Source organism: Zalophus californianus, chromosome 6 (genome assembly GCF_009762305.2).
Source record: "Zalophus californianus isolate mZalCal1 chromosome 6, mZalCal1.pri.v2, whole genome shotgun sequence".
Classification (NCBI taxonomy): domain Eukaryota; kingdom Metazoa; phylum Chordata; class Mammalia; order Carnivora; family Otariidae; genus Zalophus; species Zalophus californianus.
This window is the reverse complement of record NC_045600.1, coordinates 128,685,532-128,699,878: the sequence shown is the minus strand read 5'-3', so window position 1 is coordinate 128,699,878 and position 14,347 is coordinate 128,685,532. Positions and strand designations below refer to the sequence as shown.

The window sequence follows — 14,347 nt, the reverse complement described above, 5'->3', positions numbered from 1 at the left end:
GCACAACTTTGTAAATTTTCTAAAAACTCATTGAGTTGTAGCCTTAAAATGAGTGAATTTTATGGTATGTAAATAACACCTCACTAAAGCTATTAAAAATAGCCATGAAACCACAAAGCAGTTTTATGTGTAACTCTGGCTTTTAAATATCTATGACTACCTGACTTTTATTTATTTATTTATTTATTTTATTATTTTTCTTAAAGATTTTATTTATTCATTTGAGAGAGTGAGGGAGAGAGAGAGAGTGAGGGGGAGAGAGAGAGAGAAAAAGAATGAGTGGGGGAGGGGCAGAGGGAGAAGGAGAAGCGACAACCTGCTGAGCAGGGAGCCCCACACAGGCCTTCACCCCACGACCCATAAGATCATGACCTGAGCCAAAGGCAGACGCTTAACTGAATGAACCACCCAGGTGCCCCATAAGACTTTTCTAAGTTAGGTCAGCCCCAATTCCCAAAGATAATGCGGCAGAGGCTCCCAAATCTTGAAAACCAATCCTAAATTAATATTACGGTTCTATGAATAAATAGATCAAATGCATTAGTGCCTGGCACCTATTAGGCCTCAGTAAATGTTTACTGGATGAACAATTAAACAATCTTCCTGGTGTGATTTTTCTCTCCAAATACCTCATACACCTGATACCTGAAACTCAGTTACTTAGGGCAATTTTGTTTTTAAACTAAAGAAAACTTAAATAAATGCAATGTCCCGAGGAAAACCTGCTAACAGTGGGGTGGGCAGGATTCGATGGGCTAAAATGAGGTAACATATTAACTCCTTCATGCTACTGACTCACTTGGTTTAGGAGTACGGCTTGGGGAGTGGGAATGTGTGATTCACAGAGTGACTCAGAGATCCAAGCTGACCAGGCTTTAACAAGCAGGAGTCAGGGCAGACCAAGAGATTGGAAATCTGTGGATGAACTTTTCACCACCATTGGCCAGAAGTGACACAGGCCACCTGTGCTAACATTTTTTTTTTCCCCTGCACTGCAGAGGGCTAGGATATACAGGGGAGTAAAGAGATATTTGAGTAGATTTGATGAGCATTGCAGCCCACCACATCAGTCATCTGCAGCAGGGGACCCTGTCTCAGAGTTCTTTGCCAGAACCAAAGATTCCTCCTTCTGGGTCCACCTAAGTAAGAACCACTGATCAACAACTTAGGATCCTTTGAAGCAAGTTTTGAGTCAGGAGACAAACACCTTCCTTGGTGTCTCTGAAGCACTCTGCTTTTTTGAGGGGGAGCTAATCCTTGATTCACTTTTATTTGCCCAACACTAAGGAAAGTATCTGGTACATGGTGGCAACTCACTGAGTGTATGTAATTTAGTTTCATCTCAGAGAAACAGGTCAAGTGAAAGCCTACCGTCTGAGTAAGAACTCCTCCCATCCTACCATGGCGTTCTTCAATCATAAGGTTGTTTTTTTGCTCTTTTTGTTGTTGTTGTTGTTGTTGTTGTTGAAATTCCTTCAATTCAGTTAGATAGAACAAGAAACACACTTAAATCCTGAGGCAAAAGGAGCAAGAACGGATCCAAGGTAAATAAATAACAATCATGGTTACTGTGTTAACTGCACCACCACTACCACCACACTTAGTAAAATTTGTATTTGTACCACTAAACAAAAAAATAAGCTCAATGCTTTAGAAGAATACAAGGCAATGCCTTAACATCTGTTAGTCCACCATGGGAAAGTGAAGTTACTTGGATAAAATCTCTTATGAGGCTGTGACCAATCTGTAGTCCATTATCTACAGTATTTAATCCTTTAATTTCCAGTCTCTGTTCTTGGAACCACCTTAATTTACATTATCAGTTTAATCTTTTCCCATTACTACTTTCATTAGGTCTCACTCCTGCTGAAAACCCAGGACCAAACCCTTTAACTCTAGCAATTTTGACTCTTCATGTAACTTCTTACATCCTTTTTGCCTTCAACAACAACAACAACAAACCAAGGCCCCAAATGATGTCTGTGCTGCAGTCTGAGCCAATGATTTTTTAAGCTTGCACATATTTGCTAACAACTCATCCACTACCTGGGATGCCACATCCCTTCTTTTCGATCTACTGAAATTTTGCCTATTGCTCAGGACTGAATTGGTCGTAAGCTCACTGTGAAGCTCACCCTGAATAGTTCAGCTCACACTGACCTACACTCTTGAAGCACCTGTGGTCTACAATAGGCATCTATGCATCAAGAACTGTCCAGAAGGGGTGCCTGGGGGCTCAGTCGGTTAAGCGACTACCTCCGGCTCAGGTCGTGATCCTGGAGTCCTGGGATGGAGTCCCAAATCGGGCTCCCTGTTGGGTGGGGAGCCTGCTTCTCCCTCTGGCCCTCCCCCTTCTCATCCTCTCTCTCTGTCTCTCTCTCTCAAATAAATAAAATCTTAAAAATAAAAAAAAAGAACTGTCCAGAAGTTTTGACTTAAATGTTTTGAGCCTCATTTTCCCAGCTAGAGTATGAGCTTGAGGGACTTAATTTTATTATTTTATATCCCCATATAATAGAAGCCATTCAAGAAATATTTATTGCATATCTACTATAAGTTATGCCCTATAGAGATATAGATGTGCCACTAGGTATATTTGTTAGTTGAATTAATACCTGAAGAATCTTTAAGATGCTGTATTTTGGAATTTTATATTGGGCCGAGTCCTAAAAAAGTATTATGTTGCTATTTCAAATATAAGTTATTCTTGTTTGTCAATATTTTCCTGAACTTTCATGTTTTAGTTTTAATGAAAATCTCATTTTGAAAATATAAATGGATTTCTTTTTTGAGAATTTATCCTTACATTAATTACCTACTGATTCTGCTTCATATAACAGTATTATGTTTTCCTTGGTCATTAGCAGATTTGTCTCTGAATTTCCTAATCTACAAATATACAAAATTTGGATGCAAAGCTGATTCTAATTTTCTTTTCTATCTTCTGATAGATGAATTGTCTATTATGCTAGGTATAATATACAAAAATACCCATTTCACTTAAAAATTACAATAATATGACTAAGTGTCCCTTTAAATTCGTATTAATGCAACAACAACAAACCACGGCTTTTTAGGGTATATAATAATCTATAATTATTCTTATTACCTTGTTCCCTTTACCATTCAAAAATCCAGATTATTTGGAAATAACATTCTTCCAACCTCACCCAAAAAACACTTTCTGAAAACTCCTCTTCCTGCCACTCTTAAGATTATTCTGTACGTTAAATTCTCCTTTGACGCTTATTCCTTCAAAACTATCGAAAAACCGGAAAAGTTTCTTTAACTCTCAAATCTCTGTGTCGTAAAATCCTTTGTTAAATTTACCCCGTACGCAGGAGAGGTTCTCCATTTCCAGCGAATTACACAGTCGTCTCGGCAGCCTGATATGCCAGTTTGGTTCCCGCTGTATCAGTTTGTGATTCTTTGTACAAATTAATAACCATGAAAAAGTCTAAAGCAGGGCAGTTCCAGAGTAAATTACAGCAGTCTTTTCCCGTAAAGCAACCTGGTACTTCACCAAACTCCGGCGAAGAATGAATGATAGAGCATGCACCAATAGGGAGTGGAGAACAGTATTTTGTCGAAGTTTGCAACCCAATCCTGGGGAGCCAGAGGTGGGAATTTTAAAATGGGGTTGTTTTTTCCTCGGAATTTTCTTAAAGTGGTATCGCTGCCTGTTGATGTTAAAGTTTGTCAAAGATTGCAAAATCGCTAGCTTAAAGAATTTTGAGTAACTGTTTTGAGTGAAGCAAGATGTGAAAATAGACACACATTCAAATGGCCATTCTGACACATAGAATCACTTGGCTATTTTTGTGTCAGTTTCAGGGGCCTAGAAGTTATTGTAAGATGTTTCATTTTTTGTGATCAAACATCAGATGTTAAATTAATGCGTTAAAATATTTCATGTTTTTAAGAAATGAAAACTACGTGGCTAACATTGATTGCTTTAAAAATTTGTCATTCTATTGTCGATCATTTTGGGAGTCACTTTCCAAGATTAGGAGCAAGTTTTATTATTTGGGTCGATCCTTAACACCCTATTTTTGTTTTTACACAAACTGTAGGTTTCCTCATTATAAGCCTAGCAAAAAGTTCTTAAGTACTACAAATTCTTAGGTATTTAGAAATGTGTATCAAAGTTCTTAGAGCTACATGACATTCCCCATGCCATATACTTCAGTAACTTCTGGAGACCAGGTTTAATAAACAGGAAATTAGTATTTCATTATAACTCGTATCTTGTTTTGGAGTACGTGTTATTCTTATTTAGTATAACTGCTTTTTAGATTATTCATCTCTAACAGTAATTAAATAAACCAACGGGAAACTAGTTATAAAGTCAAGGTTGCTCGACAATGCATCGCTAATAAATTAATCAACAGCAAGCTTTTCAAAGAACAATGACAGCAGTTTGAGAGGAAGTTTAAAAAACTCATTTCAGAAAGTTGCCATATTAACAAAATATTTAAAAAATAAAATGTTTTTAAAATGTTCCCTAACAATGTTTGGAATTCTTTTCTTTTTACCAGCATAAAGCTCTCTTCTTTGATGTCTCCTTCCGCTGACATAGGAATTTTCGTCTTGAAGAAATATTTATTGACGGCCTACTCAGTCATGCTAGGAACTGAGGTAATATTTAAGCTGTTATTGTCCTTTTAAGCGATCGTTTCTCCCAATAGACCTCAGGTATTTCAAGAGTAGAGACTAGATTACCCGCCTCATCGTTGGAACAAACCTGTCAGCGCGCACAGTGAGCCCTTAAATCCTATGCTTAGGCTCACCACCTGATACTAACCTTGGCCATATTACAAACCCACCAGACCTCAGCTTTTCACTCGTTAAACGAGTATAATAATAGTACCTGTGTCATGAGATTGCTGTGAGGATTTAGTGAGAATATGCATAGCTCTTAGAACATTGCCTGGTACACAATAAGCGCTCGGGTGTTATTATTGTTGTGTGCCCCCAATGCGTACAATGAATGAGAGCGGGAGTGCCTGAATGAATGTATGAATGAAAGAACACATCAGTTATTGGCAATGCCTGAGGTTGGAGGGGGCTAAACGGCCCCCACAAAGAGCAAAGCAAAAGACTGCGATCAACATAGTAAAACTAGAGCCGCAGCCGGAAGCCAATGTTGAGCGGGGGGCGGGGCCAGTCTGGAGGAAGTCGCGCTCTTGGCCAATAGGCACATCGCTTGGAAAACGAACTTCTCGTCGGTGCAGTTTTGAAACCGCGAGAACAGGGACGACTTATCGCGATGCTCCGTCTTTCTCTCCGCAGCTCCCTCTGCCCCCACTCTCCGTCGTGCGGGTTCCGCCCCGTCCCGCCCCGCCCCTCGCCGTCCGCCCTCGCCCCGCCCCCCAGGCTCCCCGCCCCTCCCGCAGACCCTCGGCTTGCAGTCCAGCGCCGCCTGCGTCCGGAGCGCTGGCTCTGCCGGCGCCGAGGTGAGTGCGGCCGCCTGTCGCGTCGGTGGCTCGCGAGGCTAAGGGCCCCCCTGGCCCGGCCCCCGGCCAGCACGCCGGGTCCGGCAGAAGCGTCGGGGCAGCGGCGAGTGGTTCCTGGCCCGAGCGGGCCCGTCCCGGCCTCGGGTCGCCATAGCTGCCAGGCCCTCCCCGCCCTCTGTGGCCGGAGAATCCCGACACCGGGTCTGTGAAATCCCTACCACTGGGCTCGCTGCTTCCAAACCGTAACGACCTTAGTGTTTGGTTAACTCGGGCAAAGCGGCAGGTGTTTTGCTTCAGACTTATTGAGAAAACAACCTTTTACAAATGCTTTTAGTGTACAGTTTTTAATTCTCTAATCTCCAATGTTAGGAAATTGGAGTGGGTGTTCTACTGAATTAAATATGGAAGTCAGTTTGAGGGTCTTTCCTTTTACACACACCTGCTTAAAATGTATGGGATTTTCTTAGGGTGGGAGGGTTTATTTGTTTTAAACAATAAAGTGGCTTGGTGTTTACATGTCAGAAAACTTGTGGAGGTTCTGTTGAATATGTTCAGTTAATATTGTTAAGTATACCATTTATCTTTAACTGTAGATAAGAGGTAGTGAAGGGAATTTATGTAAGAAAATTACCCATCCTGGTAAGGGCTGTATATTGCCAATGAATGCGTTTTGGAAAACCATTAGCATTATTTATTATTGGCAGCTTTCAGATTTCATTTGTGTAGATTTTATCTCCCAAACTGCCTTGGTAGCCAGATGCATTTTAATAGGGTGTAATGATGTTTTAAAGGCAGCCGATTCCCAGCCGTCAGGATTCAGAAGAAAAACAATTAGGTTACACCAAATTCTCTTCCTGGATCTTCCATCAATGAGTGTGGGTTTTGGATATAGTTTTGCTTTGTAGTCTTACATTTGTATAAGCTTCACCTACCACTTAAATGATGATGGGGAGAAACACAGGCCCCATTGAAGTGCCTGAAAGGCTATATTGTAAGGCAGGGCACCGGCTTTGGAGTTGGTCCACCTGGGTTAGAATTCTGGCAAGTTACCCTCTGAGAAACTGCTTCCTTATCTATGAAACAGGCTGAATACTGTCTATCACAATGCAGAGTTGTATGGATTAGGGATCTTTATGGTCCATAGCAAGCACTTGGGATATAGTATCTACAAGAGGACCATAGATTACAGAGTGAAAAATATTTACCTTGTAGTATTACATGTCCTACTTTCATCAACTGTTTGAGGGCCTGCTTTGTGCTAGATATTGTGCACAGGCAGGTATACAAGAGTGAAGAAAGCAAGATCTCTGCCCTCAGGAGCTTACAGCCTCTTGGCTAGTTTGACAATAGATGGGTACACCAATAAATATTTAGATTACAGGTTGGGAGGAGTCCTACATATAAAAGAAATAGGTTTCTCTGAAAGAATAACAGAATCGTTTTGGATAGGGAAGTGATTTTTACTTAGAAACTCAAAGTTGACGGGACAGTGCTTTCCAGGCTAAAAGGAGACCTGCAGCTGGTGTGAAGAGTTTGGCTCTTGAAAGAGACTGGAAAAAAAGGCCTAGAGAAGCCCAGGAGCTTGATGAGAAGCCAGGGAGGGTGCTGCCGGATAAGGCTAGAGAGGTGCATGGGGCCAGACTGTGAGGAGCCCTCAGTGCCTGATCAGAGTTTGGTTTTCTAAAAAAGCTTTTGAAGGCTGTGTTTAGTTGATATGTGTGCGCTAGGGAGTGAGTTTACCCGAGAGAGGTATGGGATTTACATTTTAAAGGCTCCCTGCTAAGTGATTAAGGTATTAGAATATGACTAGAGTGGCACCAGGAGACCAGTAATACAGATGGCCAGGCAGGAGATGACAGTGGCTTTTGGCTGGAGGGAAAGATGTCGATGGATTTGAGATGTGTTTTGGAGCTGGAAACCGCCAGCGTTAAGACAAATTGGAGTGCGCAGGTGAATGACAGGATGGAATCATTCATGACTTCCAGCTCTTCGGCTTACACAGCTAGGTGGATAGAGGTGTGTGCCATTAATTGAGATGAGAAGCACTGGGGAGAATTCGGATCGGTGATGCAGATAAAATGTGTTAAGTTTGAGGCACTTGTGAGACTTCTAACCTGCTTCAAGTTTACTACTTTGAGTGAATTGTAACCCGGGAAACTTCTCTTTCCACACAGAATCATTGATATTATTTCTAGTTTAGTTCCCCTTTGCTTTACAGGTGAGAGAATTAAGATGTAGAAAGATTGAGTATGTTGCTCAAAGTCACATATGTCTCACAAAAATAGGTAGGTGTGTAGGTAGAATCAGTATGGGAAAGTTTTGAATTCTCGTTGCATTGGGAATATTATTGACTATTCCATGTTGTCTGCTCTTTTAGATAAAATGGCAAGTCCTTTCTTATTAGCTAGGAGTTGGAGTTTGGAAATAATAGAAAATAACCAAAAAAGTTATCAAAACTGCTTATCAAAAGCTTGTTACTACATTTTGCACTAACTTGGTGTTAATTCCCAGTGAAAATAGTTTTTCTTAAAAAAAAAAAAAATTCTGTTTGAAAGGTACTTTCTATTGGGGAGTTTGAGAAAGGATGCCCAGGAAAATGAGAGTAGAGTCATGGAACAAAGCTCAACTTTTTAGTGTTTTCACATTTCCTTAGTATCCTGTGGAGGACTTTGAGTCTATGTATGTAAAGAACCCAGGCTTTAAAATCACTGGACAGCCTCTTTACCCCAAGGGGGGAAAAATCCTTGCTTTTATCCCTTATGAGCTCTTTGACCTTGGACAAATTATTGAAGCTCTGAGTTTGTTTCTTACGTTAAGTGATTGTGAATGAAGTTTGTTTCTGCTCTGTGCCTAGTTGATAAGATGGCAAATGTTATTTCTCTTCCTACCCTGTCACTTTCAGAGCTAGGAGGGAATTTAATCTGTTCTGGGTTCTGGCCTTTACCAATAAATTGCTATCTCCATTGCTTTTAGGCAACTGAGGCCTGGAAAGATTGTAATAATACAAGTTTCTTATTTCCTAGTCAGTATTTCTTCTTTCATTGAAATAATAAAACCATATATTCTTGGACATGCTTCTTTACTACTTCTGATAATCTACAAAGCTAGGAAGAAAAAAAAACAAAGAGATAAAAGAAAGAAAATTAGAATATAGGACAATATAGATACTAAGAAATGAAGAAAATGAAGCTGTTAGTGATCTAGATATATTTTGTATGTGTTTATCAATATTTTTGAAATACCTTAAGGTAAACATAAAATGAGGTAGTTCAAGAAGGAAATGGGTTTGCTATATTTGATTTTTCAGCTTTCTTTGGTTGCAGGTTATGAAACTGGTCTCTGTTCTGTTCGGCATTCCTGTCTCAAATTCAAGACATATTTTTTTCAGTTAGGACTGTTGCTGCGAAATGCTAAGTAAGCTTAAATAGTGAGGGTATTTTTAATAGTTGTCATTTTAATCTAAATATGTGTGATAAACTTAGTTGTTAGAAAAGAAAAATAATAGGGATTGAATGTGTAATTCTCTTTTTAATGTCTGCAAATAGCTATATGTGCTAACTGGTTTATTTGGTAATGCATATGAGCAGTATCATAATTATTCAATTTTCTTGTTCTCTTTAGAAATGGACCAATTTTGACAAGATGTAGTGCTGCAGTGTGCCTGATGGGATATGTTCAGTCATGGCATCTGAACTCTGTAAGACGATCTCTGTGGCAAGGCTGGAAAAACACAAGAATTTGTTCTTAAATTATAGGAATCTGCACCATTTTCCATTGGAGTTACTGAAAGATGAGGGACTACAGTACTTGGAGAGGCTCTATATGAAAAGGAACTCCCTTACAACCTTGGTACAGTATTATATTGCATTTAAAAAAATCATTTATAATTTGACCAAGATATAGTTTACATATCCTAAGATATTCAGAGCAAGATGTACATCCCCTCTTGTTATATAAACAGGTGATAAAAATGCAAATACAGGGGGTTCTCATTAGCTGAGGATTCATTATCCAAGTCCCTGCAGTATAGGGTTGTGGGAGGAGTTGTATAGGAAAGCAAAATATTCGCTCAATATACCACTCATAGAATTAGTCTCCATTCCAAAACCCCACTTCACTTAGCCTGTGCATCTTTCTCTGCTTTCTTTGTGTGATAAGCTTCCTAGATGATTTTTGGATGTTACCATATCCAGTGGACCAGTTAAAAAGTAAAGAAGAGAAAGGCCAACAAAGATGAATGACCCTGAGTTAGAGGCATTTAAAAAGAGATGATTTGAAGATTAAAATATTAAGACAGGCATTTGGGAAGCTTGATGTAGCCTTTCTCTTTGGGGGGAAAAAACATAACAGAAACATCCTCCCAAACCAAAAAACCTTTATGATTGCACTGTGAAAATCAAATGATGTTGAATTGGACTATCATCCAGTTTGTTGAAAAAATTTTTGCCACAGAAGCAACATTTGATTCACTTTTCATGTTGTAAGAATAAGCAGATAGTTATCATTATAACCTGATTTTTTTATTACATATAGGGCTTTATTAAATATTTTATTACATATAAGATTAAGTTTTATTACATATCAGATTAAAAAAACTTTAAAATTTTTTTCAAGAGAATTTGTTACTCTGGCTTCTTATTTCCACTCATTGTAAAATTTGGTCTCTGTTTTAAATGTATGTGCTTTATGTGGTCTTTTCTGGTTATCACTTAACCTCATTTGAGTCTTATGCTTGAATTCTTATTCTTACTCCTTTTATGATGACTTCTTTGTGAACAGACCTATTTTTCATTCCCTTCTCTATATTGGACCGTCCCAAAGATCTGAAAGTATGCTTTACTGGCTTCATTTAGATGGAGTGTTTTTGTGGAAAAGTTTTATTTAATCTATCTAAAATACCTCCAATGAGTAGAAAACATAAAATTTGGTTATCTTTGCTGTATCTGATAGTAAATGGAAATACGCCTTTCATTTTTAGTGTTTGGCATTTTGGTGTATATGTTATTTTGAGTGCCTAGTTAGGTTTTTTTAAAGTAGATTTTTCAGTTTTAAAATTCTAATTATCTTACTAATCAAACTTTAATAACACAATTATAGTAATCCTTTTGGCAAAATCATCATTGCATGAGGTAAAACCACATTTACTAAGTGTTTTTCCCCCCCTTTGAGGAAGAAGTGTTGTGAGAAATAATTTGTTAAGGATTATAGCCCAGATTTTCCCTTGTTTGTTACTGATGTACAAAGGAACAGTTGTGAGTGGATTATTTCTTAACTATTAGTCAAAGTCCACTGGAGTGAGTTTGTTCAAAGAAATCGACCTTCGTTTATAAAAGTTACAGTGAGCTTTTGGTTTTGTGGCAGTTCCTCAGCTGCAGTTTTCAATTTGTGAAAATATTTAGGTATCAGCTCTACAGTTGTAACCAATAATTCATAATGGCTCACAGGCACACATTTCAAGTTCGTGCTTTGCCACCTTTTTTTCATCAGAGATTAAATTGTTGCATATATTTACAATGACAGGTGTATGTGTTTTATTTGAATGTCTTTTAATGAGCTGGAGCATTTGATTCATGTGTATCAAAGAGCTTTTAAATTGTAGAGTGCTATACAGATACCAGAGTGGTAGGGCTTGTAGCAGCCCGGCCATCCCATGCCCTGACGGTACTGATATCCAGCACAGCCTAGGAGTGGCTTACCACCCAGGTTTTGAAAGCAGATGAAGAAATACTTACCCTAGAGTGCTCTAAACTCGTGACTTCAGGCTTTTAGAATGTTTGCTGATGTTATTGATAAAGTATATTTCCTAAAGAAGATTTGGTTTTTGGAATGTGACTTACGACTACAATACTGTCCAAAGGAAAAACAAAACAAAACATGTTATTGGAAACAGATGGTATCTTAACACCATTATGGGTTAATTGGCCCCCCTTTTTTTTTTAAAGGAAGCTTGGGAATCTGCCAATAATTTTCATTTTCACATTGTTTTATTATTATTTATTGACATTGTTTTATTGTGTTTAAATTCTTTCTCCTCAACATTCACCCTCCCTTCTCTCCCCACCCCTCACTCTATGAAGCCTTTCTGTGTAAAGAGAAGTCACTAATGCACCACCTCTGCCCTTCTTCCTTTCCCCGCGTCAAGGTGCTTGGTATAGCACAGTGGTTTATATTTTGCAGGATGATTGTATGTTAAATACTCAATTTGGAGAATGTCATATTAAAACTAAAACAGAGCAAAAGCCTTTTTTATACATTTAAAAGACTAAATTTCTCATATTTTAAGTACAAAAACGATACATGCCCTAATATCAGTGAATATAGAGGAACACATGGAAAATAGTTGTCTCTTCATCCAGTTTTATACTGTGGAGTAACCAATGTTAATAGTTTGGTTGTGTCCTTCTGCTTTGCTTGTATTTATGTAATTATATCCTTTATCCCCTTTATAAACAACAAAATAGAATCATACTACGTGTATTTCTTTGCAGATTTCTCTTTTTACTTTACGGTATTCTCATTCCATTAACCTCTAGGCCAGGAGATACATATACGTCCTTATATATACATGTGTGTTTGTGTATAGGATCAGGTCTTAAAAGTAGGATTAATGGGTCAATGGTAGGCACATTTTACGTTTTAAAGTACTTTAAAAAAAAAGATGTAGCTATTTATTTGAGAGAGAACGAGCACAAGTGGGAAGGGTAGAGAGGGAGAGGGAGAGAAAATCTGAAGCAGGCTGAGCGCAAGCCCGAGACCACAGGTCAAGCTGAAACCAAGAGTCAGACGCTTAACCAACTGTGCCACCTAGGCACCCCGTTTTAAAGTACTTTTTATCAGTACAGTTGACACTTGAGCAATGCCAGGGTTGGGGTGCCGACCCCCTGCTCAGTCAAAAATCCACATATAACTTTTTTTTTTTAAAGATTTTATTTATTTATTTGAGAGAGAGAGAGAGAATGAGAGAGAGCACGAGAGGGAAGAGGGTCAGAGGGAGAAGCAGACTCCCCGCTGAGCAGGGAGCCCGATGCGGGACTCGATCCCGGAACCCCAGGATCATGACCTGAGCCGAAGGCAGTCGCTTAACCAACTGAGCCACCCAGGCGCCCCACATATAACTTTTGATTCCCCTAAAACTTAACTAATAGCCTTCTGTTGACCTGGAGCCTTCCTGATAACATCAGCAGTTGATTAACACATAGTTTGCATGTTATAGGTATCATATATTGTATTCTTACAATAAAGTAAGCTAGAGAAAAGAAAATGTTATTAAGGGGGCACCTGGGTGGCTCAGTTGAGCATCTGACTGTTGAATTAAACTAGGGTCATGATCTCAGCGTCATGAGATCAAGCCCCATGTGGGCTCCATGCTCAGCGGGGAGTTGGCTTGAGATTCTCTCCCTCTACTCCTCCCCCCTAACCCCATGCACGCTCATGCACACTCTCTCTCTCTCAAATAAATAATAGTCTTAAAAATAATAAGGAATAATCTTAAAAAAATCATAAGGAAGAAAAAATACAGTGGCAATTATACTGTATTGAAAAAAATCGTGTTATTAGTGGACCCATGTATTACAAGCCTGTGTTACATAAAGGTCAACTATTTCATTATGCAATATTACCATTTATTTGTATAACTGAGAAATCTTAAAAAAATTTTTTTAAAGATTTTATTTATTTGAGAGAGTGAGAGAGAGCATGAGAGCAGGGTGAGGGGCAGAGGAAGAAGCAGACTTCCCGCTGAGCAGGGAGCCTGATGTGGGGCTTGATGTGGGGCTGGATCCCATCATGACCTGAGCCGAAGGCAGCTGCTTAACTGACTGAGCCACCCAGGTGCCCCTTAAAACTTTTTTTAACATTAGTCAATTTATATAGGAATTCAGTTATGTAATGAATAGGTGAATAAGTAGTAGTTAGGAAACATGATTTTGGTTCCTAACATTTATCTTAGAAAAATTTTTTTAAAGAATTTGTCTGTAATTATTTCAAATGCAGCTCAAGAATTGTGAAGTCTTTTTTTTTTTTTTTTTTTAAGATTTTTGTCTGTTTATTTATTTGAGAGAGAGAATGAGATGGAGAGAACATGAGAGGGAGGAGGGTCAGAGGGAGAAGCAAACTCCCCACTGAGCAGGGAGCCTGACGCGGAACTCAATCCCTGGACTCCAGTATCATGACCTGAGCCGAAGGCAGTCGCTTAACCAACTGAGCCACCCAGGTGCCCCAAGAATTGTGAAGTCTTACCTTCATGGAAGTTAGAAGATAATTAGAATAGGAGATATAGGTTCTTTGTCATGTGACAGGTATTCACATAGTTGTTGAATAATAAATGAATATAAAGTAGATTAAGATAAGGACTATTAATACAGGTATAAGAGTCCCAGACTGAGAGCCTTCAAGGGCAGGGACTCTCTTAAATTCTGTATCCCTATGCCTGGCCTACTGCCCAACATTTGTAGAACACAGAATCTAATTCTCTGTAGCAGGATTGTAGAAGATTTTTTTAAGAAGATGCTTTTTGCATTGACACTGAGGAATGACATTGGCAGGAGTTTGGGAGGAAAAGTATTCATTCAGCGTGTACTTATTGATTATTTACTGTGTACCCAGTACTCTTCGAGGCACTGATTTGGAACAAATTCTTGTGGAATTCTCATGGAATTTTTTATTTGTTGACATCCCAAGCTGAAGGGAAAGTATGAACTAAGACTCAGTGGCAGAAGGTTTAGGGGACAAGTCTAGGCACCTGTTTTGCATAGAGCAGTGTTTCTGTTTTTTTGTTTTTTGTTTTTTAATGTGTTCTTCAGAGCCTGAGGGTTCCTAAATAGAGCTGAGGTGGAGAATTATGGGGAGATGGAGCAGTAGTGTGTCTCCACTTCAGCCAGAGCAGCTCTCCA

At 39.0% G+C, this 14,347-nt stretch overlaps 2 protein-coding genes across 7 annotated transcripts in view; one reads left to right on the top strand and one right to left on the bottom strand.

Annotated features, from left to right (window-relative positions):
• The window catches only part of TTC23 (tetratricopeptide repeat domain 23), a 90,390-nt gene extending 86,868 nt beyond the window's left edge, over nucleotides 1-3,522 (bottom strand). The window contains exons 1-2 of one of the 4 annotated variants that reach the window (XM_027568831.2): nucleotides 3,331-3,522; nucleotides 1,372-1,513 (exon numbers count right to left, since the gene is read on the bottom strand). Coding sequence is in view for 1 of the 4 variants with exons in the window: in XM_027568830.2 (XP_027424631.1) it covers nucleotides 3,331-3,355 (25 nt within the window). In the remaining 3 variants the exon portion in view is untranslated. Of the gene's footprint in view, nucleotides 1-1,371; nucleotides 1,514-3,109; nucleotides 3,305-3,330 lie in introns of those variants that run through there. The other 3 variants (XM_027568832.2, XM_027568830.2, XM_027568833.2) reach the window with 3 other exon arrangements.
• A 1,802-nt stretch (nucleotides 3,523-5,324) lies between these two features.
• The window catches only part of LRRC28 (leucine rich repeat containing 28), a 158,117-nt gene continuing 149,094 nt past the window's right edge, over nucleotides 5,325-14,347 (top strand). For 2 of the 3 annotated variants that reach the window (XM_027571285.2, XM_027571283.2), the window contains exons 1-2: nucleotides 5,325-5,456; nucleotides 9,078-9,305. In XM_027571285.2, the coding sequence (XP_027427086.1) occupies nucleotides 9,138-9,305 (168 nt within the window). In that variant the 5' untranslated portion in view covers nucleotides 5,325-5,456; nucleotides 9,078-9,137. Of the gene's footprint in view, nucleotides 5,457-5,520; nucleotides 5,658-9,077; nucleotides 9,306-14,347 lie in introns of those variants that run through there. The other variant, XM_027571284.2, reaches the window with a different exon arrangement.